This window comes from Catharus ustulatus, chromosome 1 (assembly GCF_009819885.2).
Source record: "Catharus ustulatus isolate bCatUst1 chromosome 1, bCatUst1.pri.v2, whole genome shotgun sequence".
Lineage (NCBI taxonomy): Eukaryota > Metazoa > Chordata > Aves > Passeriformes > Turdidae > Catharus > Catharus ustulatus.
The window spans coordinates 123,350,467-123,377,214 of NC_046221.1; the positions used below are offsets into that span (position 1 = coordinate 123,350,467).

Consider the following 26,748-nt stretch of genomic DNA (forward strand, 5'->3'; position numbering starts at 1 on the left):
AGCCCCGCGCCGCCATTGCCGCGGCTCGGGGAGGGGCGGGAAGTGCGTGCCGCCATTGCCGCGGCTCGGGGAGGAGGCGGGGTGCTTTGTCTGCGCCCGCCGCCGGCGCCACGGGCGCGGGAAAGCTCCATCCCCGCCCGCCGCCGCTGCCGTAGGAGCGGGGGAAGCTCCGTCCTTGCCTGCCACCGCGGGGCAGCGCCGACCCGGGGTGACCGAGCCCAGGGGCAGCGGCGGCCGGCCCCGAGCTGCAGCACCGGGCTGGGCCACCTGGCCCCGTCAGCAGCCCCTAGCGGGCCGAGCCTGCACAGCCTTAGCTCAGCCAGTAAACCCCGCCCTCCCGCGGTTCTGTTACTAATTGCACGCAGGTCCTCGCTGCGAACGACAGAGCGGCTTATATTCGTGTGCGGCTTATCTATGGACAAAAACCGAAATATTTGCCAACACCCAGAGATGCGGCTTATACTCAGTGCGGCTTGTATTCGTGAATTTACTGTAATTTTTGAAACATGTAAAATTACAATTGATGTTCAGTAAAATCATTACATTTTTCAGTATCTTTCCTATATCAAATCCTAGCCATTTTTTTAACTTCTTAGAAAGAAGTGCCATGATATGGTACCTTTTAAATTACAGAGAATGTTAGAAAGTAACTTAAACTGTAGTAAACTGCCAGTATCAAAATACAACTTTAGCACTCTACTCTTTGCTTACTGGTATTTCTTCCTGTGATTTCCAAAAAAAGCAACTGAATCCAAGATTTTATAGATTCACTGATACATAAGAAGAGCCTATGGAGCAATATGAAATTTTTAAAGAAAAAGGTAATCTTATGACTTTTTCTTAAGCTACTATTCAGCAGTACCAGATCATTAAAGCTATGGAGGTGTTTGAAAACTGCAAAGGTCAAGAAGAAGGAAGATTTTTGCTTTCAGAGAAGTGCATGGACCTTATTAGATTTCTATGCTATGGACCATAACCATAATATTTTGTATGCAAAGCAGATATATCACTTTCCCCAGACATTTGTGCTTGTTAAGAAGTGCTATCTCATCTATTATAAATTACAAACAAAAATGTTTCATGAAAAAAGTTCAGGCCTAACTGGTTGCAGAATGTTAATACTCCAAAAGGACAATCACAACACAATTATAGAAGACACAGACTTTTGCATACTGCCCATTCCTTCACATAACAGCAGACAGAAATAAAATTAATTTATTATACTTGCTACATCCTCCTTGTAAACAATACTTTCAAATATATTTTTAATATTCAAATTTACAACTTAAAAATGACATGAATTAGTGGCTGAGTGAAATATTTATCCCTATAACTAATATCTAATATTTGGGAATAAATAATGACACTAGAAAGACAATTATATTCTTCTGTGTTTTATTGCCAAACATTTAAATGGATTAAATATACATATTTTTAATAGTTCACTTGACCTTGCTCAGCTTGGCATATTTTTGTAAACATGAAGCACGTAAAATCACATACCCAGTTACAAGATACGTAAAATTCAATCACAGCGTAATACACTCTCACAGTCCCACAATTCTACAAATAGGCTGCCACTGTTATATAAAAAGTCCTCCATTCACCATTGTAAAATAATTCTCAAGATTCCTCACAAAATATGGCTTTGTAAAAATTATTGCTCTGCAATTCACAATCACAGGTAATTTTACTACAATATCCCATCCCAAAACACATCACAGTCTAAGAGTATTATTGCTTTCCTGAAAAGTCTAAAGAAATCACTTTGGGACATCTGTATTTGTTGATCAGATGTAACACACACATGAAGTCTAACTGACTTCCCAAACCCAAAAAAAGGGCAAGCATATATGATGCCCCTTCACTACAAATGTAAGCATCTAAAACCCTGACTCCAAAACAGTCTTACAGAAATTGAAAGTCTCCCTGTAAACCAAAAGGCAACCAACTGTTAGTGTTACCAAACTGATTCTTCTTTTTATAACTTTATTTTACTTTATTTCTCCTAAGCTCCTGTAACAGGCTTGGCAACTTCCTAAAATCACAGCAATTATTCCTGAGCCAAAAAGAAACACATGCAAAATATCAAAGAATAAAATATGTCTTCGTAATTGTGGAACAGCAGCACAGAACAGGTAAAAAGCACACCTGTTAAATTAAAATTCTAAATCACTCACAGTACCTAAGTTTCAGATGTACCATTTTCAAGAGCATTCATACCTGCAGGTCTTAAATTTTGACATCATATTTTTCTTAAGGTTGAATTTCCAAAGCATTTCTTTAGTAAAATTTGCAAATCAAGTGTTTATGCAAATTTGACTTTTAAAATAATTTACAGAATATAAAGCTTATTAAAGCCAGCTTTGAGATCATTATACTGGTAGGCAAACCAAAATGGAATCATTTTACTGAATTCAACCTGATTCCAGCAACTCAGTCTTGTTACAATCTCCACTGACTCCCTGTCAGGCTAGCATATAGTCTCTAGACGTTTTTGCCGTAAAAAATCAGATGAACATAAATAAAAAGTGCTAATTCATACAAGGGTTTTCAAAAATTGTAATTTTGTAATCTGGTCTTTTACCAGTATGAATTAAACTCATGTTTTATACCTTGTTGTATTTTAAAAATCACCTGAAATTCATGTAGTTAACTGTTGACATAACATCAGTGCAAAGAGACATAAGTCAAACTTCACAGCGTAGTGTGTGCCTCATTAGTGTTTTTTAATAAAATGCAATTAGGCTGTATGCTATATCAGCAGTTATGAAATATTTTAAAATTCATAACATCATATGTATCATTTGACCAAACTGCTCTGTACATACTGTATGAATCCACAACAAAAGATATATATTAAAATCTGAAAAAAATGTACTTGCTGCTATGTTATAAATAGAATATTAACAATTGCTTAAACAGTACATGAAATGCAGCTCTAAGTTGTACCTCTGTCACAAACACAGAAGAAAAATAATGAATTCACTAAACTTGACCAAGGGAAAAAAATATCAGACAGGAATGTAAACTAAACATCCAAGTGTTAAAAATGCTTACTAAAATGACAGTTGGCTAAAACCCATTTACAACATCTTAGTGTTCATTCCCCAAACCCTGAACTGCTTGGTAATTACATCATAAGGTCTATTACAACCATCTGCTCCCCTTTTGTAGCGTATGGTTAGGACTGGTCCTCCTGATGTAGGGACTTTTCTTTTGAAGCTTTAAGTATCTGAAAAAATAAGGGGAAATCTCTATTAAAGGACCAACCAAAACACAACTTCCTCTACAACAACAACAAAAAAATTTTAAATGCTAAAAAATGCAACTTTGTATCAGACTAGTTAATATGAAAAAGCTGTAATTTCTAAGAGCTACCTTAATAAATACACACAAAGTTGCTGTGTAAGGTGGGAAACAAACTTTTAAGTATTTTTCTAGGCAGTAAAATTTTTATTACCATATGGCACTTCATTTACCTTGTAAAGGATATCTAGGCCATGCCACAAATCCGTTTAAGCTTTTTGATTTGGTTTTGGTTTGGTTTTTTGCGTGGGTTTGATTTTGGGTTTTATTTACTTAAGGTAAAAGGCAACTGGAAAAGAGGAGCCAGGGAATGAGGAAGGGTCAAGGTTCTAAAGTGGAAACTTCTCTACACATAAGGGATTTCAGTAGTTGGTAAAATAAATGTACAATTATAAAAATGCCAAGGATACAAGGTGAAGGGGAGGAGTGGAGCAACTCGTAGATATTTTAAATCTAAACACATACAAGAGGGATCAAAATCCAAATACAGAGGGTAATGGTATCCCCTAAACCCGCAGTGTCTCCCTAAAATATGTGTCCAACAAGTACCACCCTATCACAATTGCTGTAATTTATGTGCCAGAGTAAAGCAGAATTAGCCAGAAAACCTGAATCAGTAATATTTCGAGCTAGTTTATCAAACCATTAGTTTATGAAGTCCATTAAGTTTATAAATTTATAAATTGCAACTATAGCTAAAGAATCCCACATCTGGAAAAGAATACTGGCAACAATTTCAGAAGTAAACTCAGAACTGGAAAACAGGTACTTACAGATACTTAAAGAGGTACTTGACTAGTATGAGTTTTTTTGTGCTATGCCCTGAAGTCAGCAAAAAACTTTTGACCTGCATTCCAGCATATTCAAATCCCACACCCAGAGTCTTCCCTAGTGATGTGAGAATGTTCCTCACAGGTAAATTCAATCTCTCAGCTACCTCCTGTTTTCTTTCCAAAAAAACTATGTTCCTGTGCTTTACCTAAAAACCAAACAACTGCTCCAAATGATACAAACTGGTGCTCCAAATGCAGTTGCATGAATTTAAACTACCAAAGGAATAAGGAATGTAAAGCGACATTTCTGAATTTCTTTTACACTGCCTGAAGTTATGTTTGTTACTGCTTAAAGAACAGGAAATACTAGCTTTGAACAACTGATGAAATAGAATCACAAAGAAGAAAGACTCCTGACAACAAAATCCCCCATACTGAATCCTCCATTACAAAGAAGATACCAAAAAAAAATCCAGGAAACATGAATGTCATAATCTGAGAGCAAAATTTGAGATGAATGTTGCTTTCAAACTGAAACAGTCACAGTAAATATACTTAATAGCAAGAAGAACAAATAATTTAATAACATTTTATTCATTGTCAGTAGTTTATGACCCGTTTCTTTTGTCAGTTTCCCAAGATGATACTTGAATTTTACTTTTTATACTGATACAATAAGATTTTTAGAAAAAGTTATAAATACTGGTTTTTTGTCTTCAGAGTGTTTCCCACACCACTACACAAATTATAAAGATTCTTAAATTAGCACAGTGCTCAGATTTTGTGCTGATCAAATTATTTTCATTTTGTATTTCCTAAACAAAGAATAATGAATATTGTACTACATCTAATAATTACTTGTGTCTATAATAACTTTAATAACTGCCTTTAAAATATATTATGATTGATTCTCTCACTTTTTCCTTATGAAGGGAAGAAGAAAATAATTAATTCCTACTAGTGCTGCTGCTACTATGTGTTTCCAAAAGCTATGCCAGGACAGATGTCAAGGTAACTTTGTGATTTAAATGGTGTATTGCACTAATTTTGCAAACAACCACAGGTTAAAAAAAGAATAAATGTGGAAGTTATTCAGGAGCTCATTTCAAAGTATCACAATCAATTAATCATTCTAGGAGTGTTTGAAAATGGCAAGGAGTCTCTTAGTATCACAATACAACAAAAGGAGAAGATATCTAGGTTCAATTCCACCACCTTATTTGCAAATACATCTGCAATTAGAGGAGTGATCATTCCCCTCCACTTGGCACAGGTGAGGTGGTATCTCAGATCTTGTGTTCAGTTTAGGGCCCTTCATTGCAAGAGGTGCCTGATTGTGTCCAGAGAAGGATAGAGCTGGGGCTGGGGCTGGGGCTGGAGCACAGGCTTATAAGGAGCAGCTGAGGGAGCTGGGGCTGTTTAGTCTGGAGTCAAGGAGGTTCAGGAGGAACCTTACTGCTGTCCATAAATGTCTGAAAGCAGGTTATACCCAGATGAGGGTCAGTCTCTTCCGCCAAGTAGCAAGAGAGAGTTTGAGAAAGCAGTGTTGAGCACCAGGAGAGGTTTAGATTGGGTATGAGGAAAACTTTCTTCCCCAAAACGCTGGTCAAGCATTGGAACAGGCTGCAAGAGGAAGAGGTGGAGTCCCCAGCCTGGAGGTATTCAAAAGATGTGTAGATATGACACTTGGGGACATGGTTTAGTGGTGGACTTGCTAGCATTAGGTCTAAAGCTGGACTTTAACGATTTTTTCCAATCTAAATGGTATTATGATGTGAAATGGTGTATTTCAAAATCTATCACTACTATATAAAACATTGAAGATTGTTTTTTGTGAAGGTACAGAAATTAAATTATAGCTGCAAGACTGAGCCATAAATTACCAAACAAAAACTGACAGAAATATGGTCCAAACTCCCAAGATTTCAATTCTGAATGCAATTTAAAAATAGTATCTGTAAGTCAAGAAATCATCTCAATATTCTCAACTGACATTGTGTGCTGGAATTATCTATGTTGAAGTTTTGTAATAGTTCTGTAAGGGCCATTTTCTTATTTTAACTTTCAACAGCAACCTTTTCTGAGAGAAAGCATATTTTCCTTTTCTTCAGTTCCAACAATGCATAACAAACTGAGTGAAGACCACCTCTGCTGAAATTCTTGCCCATGCTGATGAAATAACTACTGTTTGTTCCTACACTGATTGTAAGCATTGGTTAAGAATACTTTATTTTCATTACAAAACAAAACACACCACATGGCTGCTGTAATAAACAGGCTGGAAACACCTCACAGACAACACAGTTATGCACCAATATGAGCATTTCAAACCACCTCAGCTAAGGTTCAGCATACAAACTCAAACTTGAACTAAACCATGCCTCCAGTCTGTACAACCACAAAAGGCCTCCTTTGTTTTCTTCACTTCTCTGGCTACTTTTGGCATGACTAAGAACAAATACAAATACCCTAAGGAAAAAAAAAAACAACAACCCAGAACTCTCTGGGCACCACATCTTGTAAGAGTTTCTGCATAGTACAAAGATTAACTAACCCAGAAAGGGGGTCAAGCTAATGAACACAAAACAAAAACACAGCTGTTAGAGGTCTTGGATTGCAGCTTTTCTGATGTCCTGCCCTGACATATAACTTTGTTCCACTCAACACAACTAGTTAGGTACAATGCACAAAGTAGCAAATTGTACTAGCTAATCCCAAGAAACGTGCAGTTCTTGAATTTAGGAGCCACTTAACTATGCTAAAACCCATTTTGGTAAAATCCATGTGAGGCAACAGATGGAAGAACTGAAAGTGCTCTTGTTCTTAAAATCAGCTATGCCAAGAAAAATGTGATGGCATGACAAAAAGTCAAAAAGAATGTGCCACAGTCAGATTCCCACTGACACACAGAGAAGTAACACTATCATTGTCCATGAGAGCTGCTCTGGAGAGAAGCACACACATATTGAGACCTGAAATAGTTGTATTTCCCTTTCAAAAGTATTCAGCTCTATCTGAAATGATTAAAAAGTAAGTTTTAAATTAAAACTACTCAGTTTATTTGGAATGCTTTCCTATAACCCAGTAACTACCACTGGCATACATCAAGTGCAACAGAAAAATTATTGCTTCTAAACCAAGAAGCAGCTTTGACAATAATAATATCCCTTCACAAAGTAATCTGATTACTAATTTTCATGTAGCTACAGCTTCATTTTTTAGGAAAAAGAAATAATCACCCAAGATTGACTTACCCACTTGAACATCATCTGAATAATCTTCAGCTTTAACAGGTGTTTCTGTAAAAAAAAAAAGTGCATATAATTAAAACTGGATTGCTTCCCAAATATTTACAAAAAGCCTCCTTTTTTTTTCCACTTACATTCCAAGCAGTGACCTATTAAGACTGCTCTGTAATACTACTTGTGCAGAAGTGGATGCAAACTTCTTCCTCAACAGAATTTTTCCAAGAGAAAGATTCATACTTGAGCAGGCCAGTGAGTATATTCCAGGATTGCACAGTTTCAAAAATGATACTTCAAACTTTTGAAACTATACTATCCAAAGCACACATATCCCAGTTTCACATGCTGCTACAGTATGGGCTTAGAAAACATCCATATATACCTATTATGTTTATAGCTGTAACTACGAAATCCTTGACTTCAAAATTCAATTATTTTTGATATGTATGTTCCAGTTAGACATGTCACACACCACCTAGTGCTACTACTGCTAATAGACTGAAGTCTGCACACATGTTTGCATGGAATCAGGCTCACCAGAAAAAACTTCACAATAGCCAGGATGCTGGCTGTAGATAATAGGAAGAACTGAAGAGGGGAAACACATTCTCTGATTTGGGAAGTCCATAAATAAAGAGCTCAGAGCTTAGGGGGACATTCCACTTTATTCCTCACACATAGCCTCTTTCCTGAGTATGTACTCCTGACTGGCTGGTGGAAAAAGAGCATGGAAAAGAAATTTTCAGTTCCATCATATAACCAAACACTGTTATTTTTATCAACACAAGGTTTTCTGAACTGGGAGCATTCTCAACTTGTAAAACTGAAGAGTGCTTTCTAAACCAGTATATCTGTGCCCAAGCTAGATTCCAAAAACACAGATATGCTTGAAAGAAAACAGCTGCAGAAAAAGTTATAAATATATTTTTATTGCAGCAAAGAATTCTATTCCATAATATTTTTCATTCCAAATTATTAATTTTTTAAAGTAGCAAACACATGGAAAACACAATATACAAACCTGATTCCTCTGGTTCAACGGCCACATCATCTTCTGTTTGCTTACTTTCTATTCCTAGATAAAAAAGAAGTGTTGAAAGTTATTCACATTGCATTCATAATTTTATTTCCCAGCAGCCACACATCTGAATTAGTATCAAACAAAAAGGAAGACTTAAAATATAATCTAACAAGTTCAGTTAACTGAAGAGTAGGAAAAAGGGTACTAAATATATTTCCCATCAAATATTTAGCTACTAGAAGTAGGACTTCTACTGCACACATCAGAAGGATTTTATTTACAATTGTTGTTTCAGGGAAACAATGTATGTTATTCCTTTTAATCATACAAGAGTGCATTTTTCAAATAGAAAACCTAAATGAATATAGCATCAAATCCTACACACAGTGCTCAGGCTAAGATGCTTCGATTGCTTTGCTCTGGCTGACTCAACATCATGTTTGAGAAAAACTTCTTTAACAAAATTTTTAACTTTTCAGAGCAGATCTTTAAATTACATTTAACACAGTACTCATTCAACATTCTTCAAGGACAATAAGGAAATAAAAATTTACAATATAACTCTTTCAGAGTAGCAATGTGGGAAATAACCAGAGAGCTCCAATTTGAGCAATGGAATAAGCACTTCATAAGAAGGTCATGAAGTTCAACAAGGTCAGGTACAAGGTCCTGCACCAGGGTCAGGGCAACCTCCAATATCAAAAATCATTGGAGGAACAAGGGATTGAGAGCACCCCTGTGGAGAATGACTTGGATATTCTGGTGGATAAAACACTGGACATAAGCCAAAAGTGTGCACTCCCAGCCCAGAAGGCCAACTGCATCTGTGCCTGCATCTGAAGAGGAATCTCTCATCAGACCCACCACAGAGTACCCTGGAGCTCTTAGTACAAGACAGACATGGACCTGGGACCTGTTAGAACAGGCTCAGATGAGGTCCATGAAGGTGATCAAAAGGCTGGAGCATTTCTCCTAGGAAGGCAGGCTGACAGACTGGGATTGTTCAGCCTGGGCAAAACAAGACTCCAGTGAGACCATATTGTAGCCTTTCAATAAGGGATCTTGTAAAAAAGATGGAGAGAGATTTTACTCACACCTGTAGCAACAGGACAATGGATTTTAAAGTGAAAAGGAGGAGACAGAGATTGGACATATGGAAACTTTTTATGACGAGGGTGGTAAGACACTGAACAGGTAGCCTAAAACAGTAGTGGATGCTTCAACCCTGGAAGTGTTTAAAGTTAGGCTGGACAGAGTTTTGAGTAAGCTAAGAATAAAATGTCCCTAGACATGACAAGGGGATTGAACCAGCAGATCTTTAAATATCCCCTCCATGATTCGGTTATCTGCTGAGTTTTTAATTTTTTCTTTTAAATTATTTTAACAAATATAAATGGAAGAAAAAAAGCTTTTACAAACTATAAAATTTCATACCTGAGAGGTCTTTAGGAATATCAAAATCTTCATTAATTTCTTCTATAAGTATAAAAAGGAAAAAGTGTATAATCAGTTTGCTTTTTTTTTAACATCTGATTTTCAAACATAATATATCTCATCAGAACACTAAGATCACAATTACAAAATATACACCTGGCCCTGTGGCTTCATTCAACCCCTTTGGAAGGTCCTCAACAGCAAAGAAAATGTTCAATTCAGAACAATAATGAAGTCAAGCCCTCAAGTGATAGAACTTACTGCACAAAAGAACACAGCTAGCACATAGACCTGTTTAACTGCTACAAACAAACAGACACTTCAATGAATTCCAGGGGAAAAAAAAAACACCTTAAATATTCCTCCCTGTTTCACTAAATAGTTCTTCTATTCATCAGCTAGTTATTTCAAAACAGTACCTTTTCAACAATTGTTGTTTGGATTGATACAATAACTGAAATTTTTAAGCCACTTCTTAATCTTTCAAAATTCTTTCAAGTACTCCTGTGTTCATATTTTGCAGCATCAACTCCATCTCCTAGACATAGTGAAAACCAACCAAAAAACCTGCATACATATAAATTTTAGAAATCTTTATTTGGATAAACATGCAATTCATTTGTGAGTCCTAATTTCCTTCTTGAAGCACAACAAAGAAATTCTACAATGTAAATTATGGATTCTAAAGAAAAAATTATTTCTTTTTGTTTTCTCTTCATATGGCACTTATAAAATTCCTTTGACTGTACTCTTAAGATTATGATAACAAAAGTGACAAAACAGACACAATTTGTTTACACTTCATGACTTCTTGACTTCCTTCTAAACTAAATGACTGTGGGTTTTATTCAGTCAGCTGCCTGAGATGACTCTCAAAAGAGCATTTCAAGACAACAAAGTATACAGAACCCAGAGAGAATACTGCAGACAAATAATTTGTAATTGCTTTTACTAATTAGACAAATGCACCAGCAAGAAGTCTGCATCAAGGCAGACCTGGTACTGACAGCCTACATTTTGGGTGACCTTACACACTGGTTGCAAGTTTATGAGCAGGGCTCATTACAAGAAGCAGTGTCTCTGATGAAATACTGTGGTCCAGTTGTCCTTTAAAAGCCTCAGACACCCCACTTCGTATCACCTGAGACCTTACAGATGAATGCTCAAGAACGTCATATTAAAAGAAAGTTTCTAAGTTCATAGTCAAGATTAAGTTTATTATCGTCATGCTAATATATATATACATATGCTATATTAGCTATATATATAGAACTAACATGCATAGCTACGTTAGCTATATGCTAATATATAAATATATATAAAATATATATATATTACACTAGCAAGAGAGAGAGAGGGCTATATACCTGTATCTTGAGTCTCAGTCTGCTTTTCATGTTTTGGTTCTGAAAGGAAAGAAAAATAAAGATCATGGGTGGTTGATATGCACAAAGTATTCTAAAAATTTGGTTAAGCATACAGTTCATTTCTTTAGTGGTAAAAGCAAAGGCCGTAAAAAAACCCTTCTCCTAGTTTAGGGGCCTGAATAGATATATGAACCTTTTCTGGAGTTTGTAGTAGAAATTCTACATTAAAAAAAAAGAAACCATATGTGTACATATTGCTGAAATTTCAAGACTTTCTATCACACAGATGAAATGCTGAAAACAATTACAACAAATCTATCATTCTGTATAGCTGTTAATTCTCCTACATTCTTAATCTTTGCATAGTCAGTATAATTTTTGCAATTCTGAAGAAGAAATAGGTCAAGAATAATCATTATTTAATTTTAGACAATGTCTGAAAATAGACAAGTCCTATCTATTGCCTGAATTTTCAATATACACTCACTGTAAATTTTAGACTAAAAAAGTTCAAAGTTCATTCAGAGTTTTGGATAATTTCATTATCCAACATGTACTAATCCTCATCTGAAAAAGGTTATTTACATAACATTTAAAAAAAAAAACAAAAACAAAAGCAAGCCCTTTTATATTAATGTTGTAAGTTTAAGATATTGTATCTTATATACTAATCTCTCCCCACTCCTTCAAAAGAGAGCTCTTCTAGAATATCCTTAAAAATACATCCAGAACTCTTTTCTTTCTAATGAGAATCTCAAACTGGCTTTCTTTCTCTAGTTTCATGGCTACAAACCGTAGGAAACTCTTCATAAAACTAGAAGTTATGTACAATAACTGAGCTCTTGTATTCTTGTTCTATAATCAATCATTTACACACTCTACTGTGGGTATTTATTTCCCCTAAAGAATTTTTAGCATTAGCAATAACCTCAGTGATGTGATTACAGCAATCCTATTAGAGTAGTTCCTGATCTGAATTAAGAAACAAGCCTCACAAAGCAAGAGTCACAAAAGAAATTGGACTGCTCTGGTCAGCAATCATGCACTGTGTTCAGCCTTGAGAACCCTAGAAAGCACCAGGATTGGAGAAAATATTTCTCCAGAAGGTCTTGCCAGAAAAGGGGAAACATATGATAGAAATGGGGAAGATAAATTGACTCAAAGCCTATACTTCTGTTGATTTCACAGACAATTGTCTATGAAGGCTTTAATGTGAATCTTTTTGGGGGGTTCAACAGCAGTTTTGGAGCCCATGCCAAAACCACAAGCTTTGAGAGAAAGGATTTCAGATCTCCACAATGGCCTCCAGCCATTCCCTGACTTTAGAAAAACAAAGCCAAAATTGCTCTTCTCCAAAAACAAAGTGAATCTGTTTCACTTTCAATCCAACCAAAACCACGTCAAAAGGTACAAGAAAGTTGGGCCTAGAGACAAAAGGGATGAAAAACAGGTACAACTGCTAAAATGGTGTCTAGCACATGAACATGCCCTGAAACTCCATGGACTGAACTCATACTGAACTAAAAAGGAAAAAATGGTGTGTGACAGAAAGACAGCCTCATCTCACTGATCTTTTTCTTCTACACTGCTCTCCAGGTTGGAGCTCTGAAATGAAATTCCTCTAAAAATTACAAAGGACGCATTGTGCTTTCTCTCACAGCCAGAATGCCTTCAAGGTGGAACCTGAAAGCAAGGTAAAATTATGTTGTGAAAAGGCAAATTTTATCAAGAGGAAATCAGTTTTCCATGGATTATATTGAACTGTGGGAATAATTTATTACATAAAGAACCCTGGCAATTTAATAGCAAAGAATAATAATTTTTTTGACAGTCATATGCTACCTTAAAATTTCCTTTTGAGAAAAAGAATGGAAGTTCCTATTCTCCTTATCGTCCTAATCAGAGGACTGGCAAGAACAGAGTAGGGGGATTTATCTGATACTATCTAAAACTGTTATTGCAGAACAGAGAGGCAACTGCACAAGAAACTGCTGCTTCCTGAAGTAATGAATGACTCACAAAATACAGTGATTCATTGTTATTGTGCTGGGGTGCCAGAAGAGACTGCAGAATATAAAATGCTTTTGGACCTGATTTTTTAAAAAGCTGATTCAATTTACTTTGCAACCTCCTTGATCAACTTGTCAGAAAGCAGATATAGGTGTCTTTTCACAAGGGCATGGAAGCATTTTCTGTTTGTGAAAATATGAAAGAGCACAAAAAGTAAATATTAGAAGTTGCACTTCTTCATATCTAGGTGTGAGAAGCAAGAGAAGTAATTCTTGATTAGGAACTGATCATAAAATAACTATCTCCTGGAAAGGCAAGTAAAAAATAAGCCCTGGGAAAAAACCTTTTCTATCCTATTACTCCTGAGATATTTTGTCAAGGGCACCATAACTGAGGCAAATGATTATTTTCTGCAGTCTGAGAAAGACACAGGCTAAGGGCTAAATACACCTTTGGGCTACTGAGAGTCTTTCAATGGAATTTTTACTTCTATCCCAAAGAAGGATGTTGGAATTTACCTCCTGATAACAAAGAATGAGCCTCAAGGTTTTCTGTTGCAAATATTTTGAAGTTAAGAAACCCTGCCCTTTGCTCAAGTTACATAAACGTGGGAAATAAACAAGAGTGCCTTAAAGATATGTTTAACTATTGTGAAGTGTGGCAGTCTCTAGAAGGATATCACAGCAGGAATCACAACCACACGCCTTTGTTTCAAGGCTGTCACTATTATTCTTCTTGTTTACTTTTTGATTTGGTCTCAGTAATCATTAGCAAATCATCAACCAAATCCAACTAAAACAGGGTAATTCCCAAAGAACTTGCAATGTCAGACAAGATGAAAAGGTGATACTGAGCTAAACAGATGCAATAAATCACATCTGACCTGGCCAGGTTTCACAAGGGAAAAGGCATGGCCTTCAACATTCTTATTCCACATATGCACAAAGTACGGCAAAGAGGATCAGTATGGGAATATGAGTATGCAGACTCTACACCTGGATCAGTGTTAAAAGATGGACTGATTGACTGATTACAATCACAGACAACAACTCAAAACTTTAGCTGAGAACTTGTCAAGCAATGTGGCAGCGTAGGAAATTTTTAAACAATATAATTCCACTTGTATATTAACAAAATACTTTGATATTGTAACTTCACTAAATATAGCAGTTGTCATACCTTGGTCTTCACTATAATCTTCATGCACTCTATCCTCTGTTTAAAGAAAAAGAAAATAAGCAGGAAAATTCATGGAATTTTAAGACAATAAAGACACACAAATAATACAACACAATGTCAAGTTTATTCAGATCAAAAAAATATTTGAAACTATAGTAGTACATACTGTAATAAAGTTAATAAGACTGCAAAGGTGAAGATTTCTAAAAGATCCTGTGAGCAGAACTGATTGATTTTCTGGTAGCAAAAGATAGACTTAAAAAAGAAAGCAATATCAGCAGGGTTTCTTATATAGTTCATAAATATTCATAAGTATTTTGAATCTGAACTATTTATGCATCTTTTTTATATATAACTAACTTTTACAGTGCAATTTTGGCATCTGCTTGGTACGGCTTACTTGTTTTTAAAAAAACTTAGAGATACTACTTTCCTCTTGACATCACACTGACTGCAACATCTCTGGCATATTTAAATTCTTTTTACCCACACAAACAGTTCTATACAATTTGAAATACCAATATCCATTCTCCTGGAAATTCAACCCTCAAAATATTATTCTGCCCATTTAGCTAACATTACAGAGAAGTAGCACTCATGTAGGTTTCAGAATAATTTCCTTAGGAAGTTATTATGTCTACATTTTCAATTTACATTCTGAAAAAATACTGACTAGGAACTCCAAAGTCTTGGGTGTTGTGTGTTGTTGTGGTTTGTTTTGTTTGGGCTTTTTTTGTGTGTACAATTGTCTTGGCTCAGGGCCAAAATTAAATGAAACTTCAATAAGAAGAAAGAAGACTTTGGATTCTACCTGCATAATCTTCCACAGCTTCTTCTGGCATTACCTCAGAGTCACCTTAAATAGAAATATTTCATATTTTATATTCCAACTGAATTTTCATGCTACAGCTAAATAACACAAGAGAGCTTAAAAAGCCACATATTTAGCTCAAAAATGAAAGAAATAATCATATTGAGTTAATACTACAATACATTATTTGAAAGTGACAGGTGAATTATAAAACACGTCTAGGAATTACACCGTAAAACAGAGTAAAATAAGTTTACCCATATTTGCATTTGGGTTTGAAGTTAGGAATATAAGTAGGTATAGGATAATCAATCCATTGACTAGACTGGGAAATTCCTAACAGAACAAAATATTTATGTAAGTAATAGCAGATTGGATTCATGGAGTGTTATGCCTACAAATGTAATGGTAACATAGTGGCATAAAAATCAAGCCTACTTGAAATTATCTAAAAACCATTTGAAAATTGTGAAGAAACAGTCAATATGACACATCACTTTGTAGCACATTTTAAAAAGTGTGATTATATTGTCATCTGAAGTAATGAAAACTTACAAACCTGGAGTATCTGGATCACTTACTCTCTCTTCCAAATCTGCAACATAATCATCTAAAGCTGCAAATTAAATATGAATAAATAAATATCTTGAAATTAAAAATATGAAATATGTTCATTATTTTAACTTGTATACATAATAATTCTGTCAATGACTAAGTGCAGCTCCTTAGCTGAAAATTGAAAAACTAAAACTTTATAAAGTGACACTTGCAGCCTGACACATGGCAATCTAATGGAAGGTGTTGGGCCACTCTCTCTTCCAGCCTTCTGCTATATTCTCTGTAGGAAAACTAGAGGAACGAGAGCCATTAGTCTCCATCAGTATTTTTAAATACTTTTTCTAATATGAATTAAAAAAAGGAAAACATCCTCTATCTTCAGAATTGCAAAATTATCTTCTTTACTAATGTGCAGGAGATTCACTTGGTGATGGATCTATACAAGACAAGACATGAACCAGAAACTGACCTTGCAAAATATCTACTTCACTTCTGGAATCTTCAGATTTAGAGCAATTTACTTCCCCTCACTACCTAGCTATATTTGAGGATTATTTTCCTCTATAACTACAATTCTTTTCAATGTTGTTAATACACTCACTGTGACACATATGAGAAAACACAGTACTGAAGGTAAAGTATTATCCTTTTACTTTGGAAGTATAATAGGTTGGATTTTAAAACAGTAATTCCACACAGTTTGGAAAAAACAGCTTTAGCTGGATCAAATAAATAAAACTATTTTTCTGTTACATCTGTGATACCAAACACAACTGCAAAGTCTAGAGTTAATACTTAGTGAAATAGAAGAAGCCTAGTACGAACAGAAATCACTGTCTAATGTTTCCCTCCTCTGCCGCAGCCCAGGGGAGAGATGGGGGGGGGCGCGCCGCCATTGCCGCGGCCCGGGGAGCCGACGGGGGCCCTGCGCCGCCATTGCCGCGGCTCCGGGAGCCGACGAGAGCCCCGCGCAGTCATTGCCGCGGCCCGGGGAGGGGGGGGGGAAGTGCGCGCCGCCATTGCCGCGGCCCGGGGAGGTGGGGGGAGAAGTGTGCGCCGCCACTGCCACGGCTCGGGGAGCCGACGGGAGCCCCGCGCAGCCATTGCTGCAGCTCGGGGAGGAGGCAGGGTGCTTGGTCCGCGCCCGCCACCGGCGCCACGGGCGCGGGAAAGCTCCGTCCCCGCCCGCCGCCGCTGCCGTAGGAGCGGGGGAAGCTCTGTCCCTGCCTGCCACCGCGGGGCAGCGCCGACCCGGGGTGACCGAGCCCAGTGGTAGCGGCAGCCGGCCCCGAGCGGCAGCACCGGCTGGGCCACCTGGCCCCGTCAGCAGCCCTAGCTCAGCCAGTAAACCCCGCCCTCCCGTGGTTCTGTTACTAATTGCACGCGGGTCCTCGCTGCGAACGACAGAGCGGCTTATATTCGGGTGCGGCTTATTTATGGACAAAAACCGAAATATTTGCCAACACCCAGAGATGCGGTTTATACTCAGTGCGGCTTGTATTCGTGAATTTACTGTAAATGCAAGAGACTGTCATACGCTAAAGAAACTGTTAGAACCCTGAAGAAAATACTTATCAAACAGTAGGGAAACTGCAATATCCACTTAATGCTTCTTCATCATGGGAAAGATGAGCTAATGCCATTGTACATGACATCAAGCATAACATGAAGATGACTACAAGGTAATCAGATTAATCCAAGCCAAATTTCAAAAAGCTTTCAAGATGTGCAGAAAGACAAAACAAGGATAGTTCAGAATTACAACCTTGGTGTTGACTCACTCTCTGTTAGTAGAGTCAGACACAAAGCAACAAACATTCCTGAAGGAAAGGCACAAAGAACTGGATGGTCCTAATGCCAAGAAAAATAGTCTAGAAGAATCTTAGTATTATAGACTGTACGAAGACAATATAAGCAATACATCCCTTTTTTAGACTGTACAGCCACGGACCACATGCCTGCCCAGTCATACACAACAGTCAGAAATACACAGTAAATAAAAAGTTTTTACACCAATGAAAGTAAAGTTTCCCTACCTTTCACCTGTTATTTGTAATAAAGATTTTCAATAGCAAGTATGATACAATCATCCCTTAAGAAAAATTCTCTAAGACAATAACAAGTAGCTATTGAGAAAAAAAAATCCAAATTCAAAATTATATATTTCTAAACCAGTCTAATATTTTCTATTTTTCTTTCTCATACAATATGTTACATTGAGGCAGAAAACCATTATTACTGAGTATGGAAAAACAAAGATACCTGGAATTTCATATGATTCAGACTCCACTGCTCCAACATCATCCACCAGAGCATCAGCATCTGAGAAACAAATACGTTTACACAAATGTTAACATTTTTAAATCAACAAACAATACCACAAACCCTCTAACAGATATTATGCAATAACAGTAATATTTCTAAGCTGAAATTCTAAGCTAATTTCTTCTAATGGCAGCAGGATATGTATATACAGACTGATCTTTAGAGACCCTTTCAAACCATTCTGTATGATTATATTCATGCCTCTATTGGGGAGAGATATGCATATCTGGAGCACAGATTAATTTTGTTGAAAGCACATAGAATAGTACAGTAATTTCATGAGTAGAAGGCACATCCTTTTGACTAAAATTTTGGTCTGAACCCGGAAGAGCGCCTTATATCCCGGAGTGCCTTATATATGGACAAAGTTGGGAAATTTGCCAACCATGAAGTGTGAGCCCACAGCAGCCCTGAGCTGAGCCCGCCCGGCCCCAGTAGCACAGCGCCAAGCCAGGGCCACCTGGTGGTGGCAGGGTAGCACCGGGTTGAGGCCAGCCTGGCGGCGGTAGCCCAGGTACAAGGAGGAAAGGCGGTGGCAGTAACCCGGGCGCGAGGGGGAGAGGTGGTGGCGGCTGCGGCGGCCAAGCCGTGAGCCGCGCCAGCTAGCGCCGGGGGTGGGTGGGAGTGCCGGGGCCCACAGCACAGGGAGGGTGCCTGGGGCTGCGTTTAAAGGTTACACCAATCTGTGAAAAATGTTTGCAAATTGAGCACCTGCCAGTAAACCCCGCGATCACGTGATTCCATTACTAATTCGTTACCTTGTTGAGCGCGGATCCTCACTGAAAAAGGAAAGTGCACCTTATAGTCCGGTGTGCCTTATATATGGACAAAGTTCAGAAATTTGCCGACACCCGGAAGTGTGCCCTTGTAATCCAGTGCACCTTATAGTCATGAAATTACAGTAATTTCATGATTACAAGCCACACTGAGTATAAGCCGCATCTCCGGGTGTCGGCAACACTTCATTCTTTGTCTGTAAATTAGCCGCACCTGATTACAAGTCGCTCTGTCGTTCGCAGTGAGGATCCGCGTGCAACAAAGTTGCCAAGTAGTAACAGAATCGCGGGATCTGTGGGGTTTAGTGGCTTGGCTCCGGTCGTGCGGGCTCAGCCTGTTCGGGGTTGCCGACGGGGCCAGGTGGCCCAGCTTGGCGCTGCCGCTTGGGGCTGGCTGCCGCTGCCGCCGGGCTCGCTCGCCCTGGCCCAGCGTTGCCCCGCGGCGGCAGGCAGGGACGGAGCCCGCCGGCACCCACAGTGGTAGCGGTGGGAGGGAAAGAAGCCCCCTGTTCCCGCAGCAGCGGCAGTAGGTGGGGATGGAGTGCACCGGTACCCGCGGCAGCGGTGGCAGGAGGGGAAGGAGCCTGCCTGCTCCTGCAGTGACGGAGGCAGGCAGGGGCGGGAGCCCCCGCCTCCGCCCCAGGCTGCGCGGTCGGCAGGAGGGAGCCTCTACCTCCCCCCTGAGCCGCGGGGATGGCACCACGGAGCCCCCCCGCCTCTCCCTCAGGCTGCGTTGCCTGAAGGAGGGAGGCCCCCACCTCCCCCACCAGCGCTGCCAGCACAGAGCCCGCCCCCCACCCGCCACGCAACAGAGTAACCAATTTGCAACAACCGTGCAATCCCAGGTTTTACTGGCAGGTGCTCGGCTCGGCACCTCGGCTGTACTTCCGGGGTTGGAAATTCCAGAAAATTTTTCACATATTAGCTGCTCCAGAGTGTAAGCCGCATTTCCAGGATGGGAGCAAAATTTTAGTCGAAATGCTGTGGCTTATAATCATGAAATTACTGTACTGTAATTAAATTCTAAAAAAATTTTCCAAACCAGATAGCATTAAAATATCCCATTTTGATTTAAAATATATTTATTTGCTAAACAATGCTGTGGTTGACTCTTGTTAAGGCTCTATTTTAAGTGGAAATTACAAGTCCAGGTTTTAAATGTATTTTTAAATATATCTAGTCATTCAGATACCTTTCTGAACTGAATCTGGTGTCTCATATGCTTCTGGAATTTCATTCTCAAATTCTCTGAGGATATCATCTTTTGCAGGAGTTTCAAAAGTTTCTCCATGTATTTCTTCCTTTACTTGCCACTGGTCACTTACACTTTCATCTACATCTTCATGTCTTTCCCCTAATCAATAATGCAGATTGTTAGCGAATAAATTTTCTTCGGTATATTCTATTACCAGCAAATATTCAGTCTTCAGTACACCCTTTGTGTTTTCCAGCTAGTGTCCAAAGAGAACGGGGAGTGATTAAAAACATATCTGCACAGGTTTTTTTATCCAGCATTATAAACCCAACTTGCCAGGACCTTCTTTGCTCACAGTAAAGGCCAACACTGCTCTGTCCACTCTTGCCCAGTGTTTTGAGGAAGCTTTTGTTAAATGACTGATTTCAGCTATTACTGCCAAACAAGTCTGGACAAAAAGACAGAGTTTTAGGATCTGGTGACTGAACTTTATGAATTTTCTTGAAAATGACAAATTATTTGATTTGAATGTTCTGTGCAGGCAAAAGTACTTTAAGTGCATACCAAAACCAGACTCTAAGATTCATCTAGCCTATGGCAGTATTTATAAACCCTTCAGTGATTTCTAAGTGTTAATGCATTACCAGGCTGGGAATGGAGAGTTTCATGAAGAATAGATTGAATTTCCTCTTCCACTTCCACGTCAGCAGTCTTGTGCTCTAAAAGGATTATAAATTGCAGTGAAGGTAAGTGCAAAAGGCAAAATCTAAATATTAAGTCAAGGTTTGCAGCTTTTAGTAGGCTCCATAATGTTCTTAATCCCTTTCACAAAGTTCACTAGAGACTGACCTGGTGAACCTCTGCAACTCACACAATTAGAAAAACAATTTTGTCTTGCTTACTCTCCAATAAGAGAAAGTATTGCAACAATCACATCAGATTTGTCCATCTGAAAATAAATTGGGAGAATTTATCTACACTGCATTTTTTGTCCATATATTTTTTCCAGGGATAGTAACAACTTCAGGTAACTATTCAAACCAAGAACTCTCTTCTAAGGAATCAATTTACTAACACTTTTATCCATTATTTTCCTACAATTTAGGCAGCAGCATTAGCAAGTCATATTTGACAACAAAATGTGAGTTGCAGCAGTAGGATTCTGCCTATTACATAAACTGGGAAAATAGATATTAATATTACACTATCAAGGTCTTGTTCCGCTACAAATTGCCAGGAGAAATCAGAAACTGGTTTCATGCACAAGCGACTGCCATCTAACACACCAGACCAGGACAGAACAGAAATTTGTATGAAGTGTTGTCTTCATATAAACGTCCTGAAATTAACATTGAGAAACCCTACAATGACACATCTGACAAAAAGCTCTAAACCAGACAACAGCTGCATTTTCAAATATAGATCCAAAATGCTAAATCAGCTATGAAAAACGGTGCCACAAAAACCAAAACCCCACCCACATCTTTATATATATTATAAATTATATCCAAAGAAAAGTCTTTTAAACCAAAATCTATGTTCCATAGATTCCACTGGCCATATGTTCTGTATTTGTATGCCTCTGTATTAAGTTCACATAAATATCACATAGGATAAACCTCTTCAATAAATAGGAAAAAAATGTACTCTCTGAATAACACTAATGCAAATCACGTATGTGAAATGTGATATGCAAAACATTTTCTCTTATTTCTAATACATTCTACTAACAGTACAGGACTTTTAAAAACGTTTAAACTATTTTTTTAACAGTAGGAGCTCCATTCATTTTATTTATCATATACTAGTAGTTTTAATAGAAAAGTGAGTACAGTAATTGCACGATTGTAAGCCGCACTGAGTATAAGCTGCACTTCCGGGTGTCAACAACTTTTCATTTTTTGTCCATATATAAGCCGCACCTGATTATAAGACACAGGTTACAATACAGGGTGTGATAAAAGGTATCTATTCTATCACCATCTGTTGAGGGTGGGGACAGTGATCCTTATCTCAACGGCAGATATTCTGCTAATGGGCCATCCATTGAAACCAGGCAGGGCATTGTTCTTTATATTTTCACACCCCATCCTTCCTCCAGGGAGTCATTGTCTGCTCATGGCCCTTTGAGTCCCATTGTGGGACTGATAAAATTACTGCATCCCATTGGAAGTTGCTCCAGCCAGGGCAAAGAGCCCAGCATTTCTTACCAAGATAAAAACAGAGGTTTTGGGACACTAAGGGAGCCCCTTTCTCTACTGGACTCCAGAGGAAAACTGGATTTCTCCACATCACCACTGGACCTCCGGAGGGAAACTGCAACTTGTACAGGAGCACTGCTCCAACTAAGCCACATCTGTCACTGCAGGAGGACGCAGCCACCATTTAATGGGACTGCTACCAACACCCTGCCTGACAGGGTGTCAGGTTGTACTTTGACTTTGTCAGGGTTTGGAGTTTGTTTCTTTGTAGTACTGTATTTCTATTTTGATTTCCCTGGAAAAGAACTGTTATTCCTAATTCCCATATTTTTGCCTGAAAGCCCCTTGATTTCAAAATTATCATAATTTGGAGGGAGGGGGTTTACAGCCTCCATTTCAAAGAGAGGTTCCTGCCTTTCTCAGCAGACACCTGTCCTCCAAACTAAAACAGCAACTTTTTGTTCTTTGTCCATATATAAGCCATACCTGATTATAAGCTGCACTTCGTGTTCGGACCAAAATTTTAGTCAAAATGGTGCAGCTTATAATCGTGAAATTACTGTACTTTACTATAGTATTAAGTTGGCTGTTGAGAGGGTTTTGTTTGCTTTTTTAAGGTGAAGAATCTGCTGTTATTCTGGTTGGATATACAGTTGGAAATCAATCCAAACCACAACCGCACATCATCAGAAAGTTATTTTGATGTGATACAGCTACAATGGCAACCATGAAATTTTACATTTTTCACAGTCAGTGATTTATACGAAGTTATACATAGGATTCCTGGTAAATACATTTCAGTAGATAAGCAATACAAAATCTATAAAAGAGTTTGCATGTAAATGACACTATGTCTTTTATTTCATCTAAGATTCACAGAAGGTCTTACCTGATTCAACATATGACTTTTCTTCAGGCTGGACAGTCTCCTCAGATTCTGGTGATGTTGGCTGTGCTGGGACAGATCTTTCTTTAAGGCCTGCATTTTTCAGTTATAAAGTTAACTTTATGCCTTTTTTGAACTGATTCAGTTATAAAATAAGAAAGTTCTTTCAAATAAATTAACTGATGTTACACTCACCAAAAATGCATTCAAACAATCACAATTACAGGGCTGGCATAATATACAGTGATATATATAAAGACTAAAGTGTATTCAGATAGTAAACAAAGATGTTTGGAAGACAAACATACAATGAGGAGGTAAAAAGGGACAGAAATTTAAGCACTTGCCTTTATTTCAAAGTAACTGAACAAATTACTATGGTATTCTCAACATCAATTCAGTATCCAGTAAAAAAATAGGCAGCAAATTTTTCTTTTTTAGTTTTTTCACTTGGGGCAAAAAGTGCTTCATATGATCAATTTTATAGGTTCTATGAAGAACTAATTTGAACTTTATGAAAAGCTGCACAGAATGAGAAGAGTTACTTTAAATTCATGTTACATCGTAGAAGACTAGGTTAAGATTAGCTTGTTTGACAACTAAATGACTATAGAAAAAGTGTGACTGATAGAATTTTACCACAAAGATCCTGACTACCTACACCACAGTCTCTAGATCAAAACACAGTGAAAAGAAAGCAATCAACAGATGTAATGATCAACACCATCATCTTGGCAGGAGATAAAGATACAGCTGTCATGGATCATGTCACATCTTAAGACATCATATGCTCAAGAATGTGTTGGTATTAGACTCATTGTCCTCTCAACTCTCCTTTTAGGAGGGTTCAAGCAAGACCTGTACAAGAGGTTCAGACTGGGTATAAGAAAAAAGTCACACACCCACAACCCCCCCATCACTACGACAGCAGTGAAATTGGTGGAAAAGACTGCACAGAGGTTGTGAATTCCCATCCTTGAAGGTTTGAAAGACCACACTGGAAAATGGCCAGAACAACCTGGTCATTCCTCTGAAATGACCCTGTTTTGAGCAGGATGTTGGAATAAGGATCTCCCAAAGTCCCCTCCAAATGGCATTTGCCTATAATCCTACATCCAAGTCAATTAAGATAAGACTTCCTTCTCAACACATACCATGGCCCAAAGAAAACTAGTTTTTCAACAGCTAATAGTTTTTCAGCAGAGGCTAAACTATAATGAACACTCCTGTAGTACTAGCAATCTTGTAACAGTGACTCTTAAGTGTCATTTAAGAAATATAAATATAATTCATATTTCAAGTGAGTACAATTAAAAAATAATAACTACCACATTTCTATCAGAGTCAAACATATCTCAATGTACATTGGACTAGTATGTCTCAAACCACATTTGTGTAGACTAGAGAGAAATTTTATGCATTGAGAAAAGCATGTATTTATTTCAAATAATGGTTACAGGACAATAGAACTAAGTCTATCTTTTTATATTCTTTAAATTTAAATTATTTGAAGATAGGCAGTTAGGCTGCATCCAAAAGTAGTGTAACTAAGACTCCATCACTTTGGAGTCAAAATAAAAAGTTAGAAGAAAAATGCCAAATCTACACTTAGTTTTTGGCCAATTTTATGTCATTAAATAAAAACCTACCTAGAATATTAGAAAACATCATTAAGACATTGATCTTTTCCTGCAGGAATATTAATGACTACAAGAGTAAGAAGTTACTTCCTTCTACAATCATCACAGTTCAGTTACTTTACACATACACTGCTTTAAATAAGTCTTTGTATCCTCCACCAGCCACATGTTCAGTTCCAGACATACTCTGCTTCATGGACAACATATGAATTCAAAGCATTTCAAAATACAGTCAATATTCCACACCCAACAAGCACTATCGGTATTTAACAGGAAAGAAGGAACAGTTGAGAGTGCGACTTTGTTTCACTTGCACATTTCTCAACTTGTCCTTCAAGCTTTTTATACACAGCTATCATGTTTAACACTGATTTCTGTTCAATCTTGTCAAGTATGTAATATACTAAATCATTTACTTTTTGTAAGATATTATTTTCTCTCTTCTGTTTATTTAAATTACCTTTAGCTTTTACTTGTCTGGTGCATTTTTTGAGCTCATCTGGTAACTTGTTGCATTGAGTTTAATGACAATAATATTTCATAGAGATATACAACAACACAACAGATCTCTGGGGCAAAAATACTTTATTTTGTGGCTGTCTGTATAGCCTGGAGTGCTATATAAAATTTACTTTGGAAAGGGAAAAAATAAAACAACCCAACCTTTCCAGAACCCCATAAACTTTGGGCCATAGATACAATATGTTAATCAGAAGAGCAATCCAGTTCAAATTTCACTCCCACATAGTTACAAGTTCTGTCACATTACGGGAGAAAATGAAAAGTGATATGCACTACAACATTGTGCCCCCATCCTTGAGAAGTGTGATTTGAATGCTCCTGTGGTCAAATATGCATTTTAACACTTACCAGAGCAAAGCTGAATAAATACACGTATCATCATCAAAACCTAACAGAAAATATTCATTATGGAAATGCTTTTATTAGATCTTCGTTCTCTCATATTTTTTGCTAGGCACTGCAACGTTCACGATGCACATCTCTTCCCTCCCTCCTCATGAATTTATAAATATTTAGAAAATACTTCAGAGTAGATAATCTCCGTGAATTATCACAGCCAGAATCCTAAGATACTGTACTGTTTTCTACAACTCTAATTTCAACTACTTTTGATAACTACTCAAATATTTTTAAAAATTATCAAATCATCTTTAACCTTATTATCGTACCTTATAACTGTAGGGATCAATGCATGATGCAGACATATGTATGGAACAGCTGAGGTAAGTGTATTGCCAACTGTTATGCACAAAATTTTACCAAAACCACAAACAGAATTTACCTTCAGGACTTCAAACTTAAATTACCATCCACATGTATATATATACTCACTCTCAATTTCACTCCTTAATTTTGTTTTCTTGAAACTAATTCTGCGTTATATCAAGAATCAATCTTAAACTTCCATTACAAACTTTGTTCTGAATCCTGTGTAATTATATTGTGCAATTCCACACAATACACTTGCATTCAAATTTATTTGGAAAATACTAATTTCTAAATAAACTTGAAAACAACTGTAGATTCAATAATATTCTGAAATTTCTCTACTATCTCTGCAAAAATGTTTTGCAACTTTATTCTAATGAGACTGCTGGATAAATCCTTCCTTGATGCTAAAAATGCAGAAGCTGTAAGAACAAACTAATACAAGATTTTGTTTATAGAAGCATCATGCACTTGAAAGTGTTTAAGAAGATAATCGCTGCAAAAATATCTAAGCTGTTTCCTAAACAAGTTCAACCAGAATAGAGTAGTACTAGCATACCACCTCTTAAATGTAACTGGAATACAACACTTATCAATGATGAAATAGGTGACCTAATTTTCACCAGTATTCATTACCAAAAGGTTGGCAAACTTGGAAAAAAATCAGGACATAGTTAAATAAAAAGTGATAATGCATCAAGCTTTCCAATACAAATATAGAGAAATAAAATAATTAAATAAATAGGGAATGGAAGAAAAGCAGAAACATATTGTCATAGGATCAAAAA

General features: G+C 37.5%; 1 protein-coding gene across 2 annotated transcripts in view; it reads right to left on the reverse strand.

The window, feature by feature from the left end:
• Positions 1–1,373: 1,373 nt before the first annotated feature.
• The window catches only part of LOC116995991 (aspartyl/asparaginyl beta-hydroxylase-like), a 62,638-nt gene continuing 37,263 nt past the window's right edge, over positions 1,374–26,748 (reverse strand). The window contains exons 5-16 of one of the 2 annotated variants that reach the window (XM_033059144.2): positions 23,094–23,183; positions 20,648–20,722; positions 20,001–20,162; positions 17,970–18,029; positions 15,709–15,765; positions 15,150–15,194; positions 14,339–14,374; positions 11,150–11,188; positions 9,783–9,824; positions 8,349–8,402; positions 7,337–7,381; positions 1,374–3,235 (exon numbers count right to left, since the gene is read on the reverse strand). In XM_033059144.2, the coding sequence (XP_032915035.1) occupies positions 3,228–3,235; positions 7,337–7,381; positions 8,349–8,402; positions 9,783–9,824; positions 11,150–11,188; positions 14,339–14,374; positions 15,150–15,194; positions 15,709–15,765; positions 17,970–18,029; positions 20,001–20,162; positions 20,648–20,722; positions 23,094–23,183 (713 nt within the window). In that variant the 3' untranslated portion in view covers positions 1,374–3,227. The remainder of the gene's footprint in view (positions 3,236–7,336; positions 7,382–8,348; positions 8,403–9,782; positions 9,825–11,149; positions 11,189–14,338; positions 14,375–15,149; positions 15,195–15,708; positions 15,766–17,969; positions 18,030–20,000; positions 20,163–20,647; positions 20,723–23,093; positions 23,184–26,748) is intronic. The other variant, XM_033059153.2, reaches the window with a different exon arrangement.